The sequence below is a fragment of the Charadrius vociferus genome, unplaced genomic scaffold (genome assembly GCF_000708025.1).
Source record: "Charadrius vociferus isolate BGI_N301 unplaced genomic scaffold, ASM70802v2 scaffold1487, whole genome shotgun sequence".
Lineage (NCBI taxonomy): Eukaryota > Metazoa > Chordata > Aves > Charadriiformes > Charadriidae > Charadrius > Charadrius vociferus.
This window is the reverse complement of record NW_009649222.1, coordinates 22,187-23,601: the sequence shown is the minus strand read 5'-3', so window position 1 is coordinate 23,601 and position 1,415 is coordinate 22,187. Positions and strand designations below refer to the sequence as shown.

The following is a 1,415-nucleotide window of genomic DNA, read 5'->3' as shown; positions in this document are numbered from 1 at the left end:
TGTCCCGGCCCTTTCCTGGGTGTCCCCACCTCCTGCTTCTCACCCCGCAGTGGCAGCGGCGGCAGCAGGACCGGCTCCACGCGCACCGCAGGCCCCGGCACATCCTCAGGCTTCAACACTTTTATTGCATCAAAGCGTTTTACTGCGGTTACGATACAAGAAATAGGAAACCGTCCAAGCAGAATACTGCGCGCTGCTCCCCGGCCCGACCGCCGCTCTGAATTTTGGGGAAAGAGCAGTTAAAAAAGGTGCTAAAAAAAAAATAATAAATTGCTACATGTGATCCCTCTCCACGAGCGCCCCGCGGCCCCGTGCCGGTCGCTGTAGGAACTGGGAGATGAGCTTGGCAGGAGGGAGCGAACCGGTTTGGACACTCACAAAGCAGCAGGTGCGTCGCTGTAGAGGTTACGAACTAAAGTATACGTTTAAATACATAAATAATTTGTGCAATGGGTGATGCGCCGTCCCCAGAAACGACGCAACCTTCACTTAGTCCTCGCGTAGACGCAGAAACGGGGAAGTCTTTGGAGTTTTGTATGTACAAAAGCTGCGACTGAAAATATAGATCATCTATTTGTTCTCTGTACAGGTCTGCGCTGGAAATATTTAAAAGGAGGGAAAGAAATCTACATTATTTTTTTTTTAAAAATACATCATAATTACAAGCGAGACAGCGCTGTTACCAGAGGGACGGGCAGGAGGCAGCAGCGTGGTCAGCGCACCCGCGCCGCCTCCTCCCGGGTCCCTCACTTCACCCCATCCTCCTCCTCCTCCTCCGCCTCCAACGCAGCCCCACGCGCCTCCGTGCTCCCCCCGCTGCCGCCTTCCAGGAGAAATGAGGAATAATTTCCCGGGGGGGTCGGGGGTGGCCCTGGCCTCATCCGGGAGGACCCACGGGGCTCAGCGGGGAGAGCGCAGGACGCACTGCTCTGGGCGGCCGCGTTGTCCTCCTCCCCTCTTCGCTATCCGTAGCGGAATCCCACATAATATAAACGGGTTGAAAATTGGTTCAAGTCAGGGGGTTTGGTCACCCCTCGGAAACGGGCGCTCCGCAGCCCACATCCCCGCGCGCCCGGGGAGCGCCTGCGGGCACGGACCCGGCCGTGGGACGCGTCCTTCCGAACAGAGGAGGAGCGGAAACCCCCGGCGCAAGGCCTGGGGGCACCGGCGCCGTTGGGGGCCTCACAAAGCGAGGAGAGACGCAACCCAACGGCTCTCGGTCGGGTCCTTCCAGCCCCGGACAGGGAAACCAATCCTACGGGAAATCTGCCCTTGTCTCCCACCCCTGGTAGAGGGAATAATGGCCAACGGCGTGGGCTTAGTCCAGGGAAATGATGTCTGGTCGGCAGCCCGGCAGCGCCGCGGTGCTACTTATTGTGCCGTTGTGGCCGTGGCTCTCTCGCAGGGCACTGGTG

At 58.8% G+C, this 1,415-nt stretch overlaps 1 protein-coding gene across 1 annotated transcript in view; it reads right to left on the bottom strand.

Moving 5' to 3' along the window:
- Positions 1-1,318: 1,318 nt before the first annotated feature.
- Positions 1,319-1,415, bottom strand: part of PIAS3 (protein inhibitor of activated STAT, 3) — a 14,423-nt gene continuing 14,326 nt past the window's right edge. Inside the window, 1 exon segment of the mRNA XM_009888994.1 lies at positions 1,319-1,409. Coding sequence (XP_009887296.1) covers positions 1,319-1,409 — 91 coding nt within the window.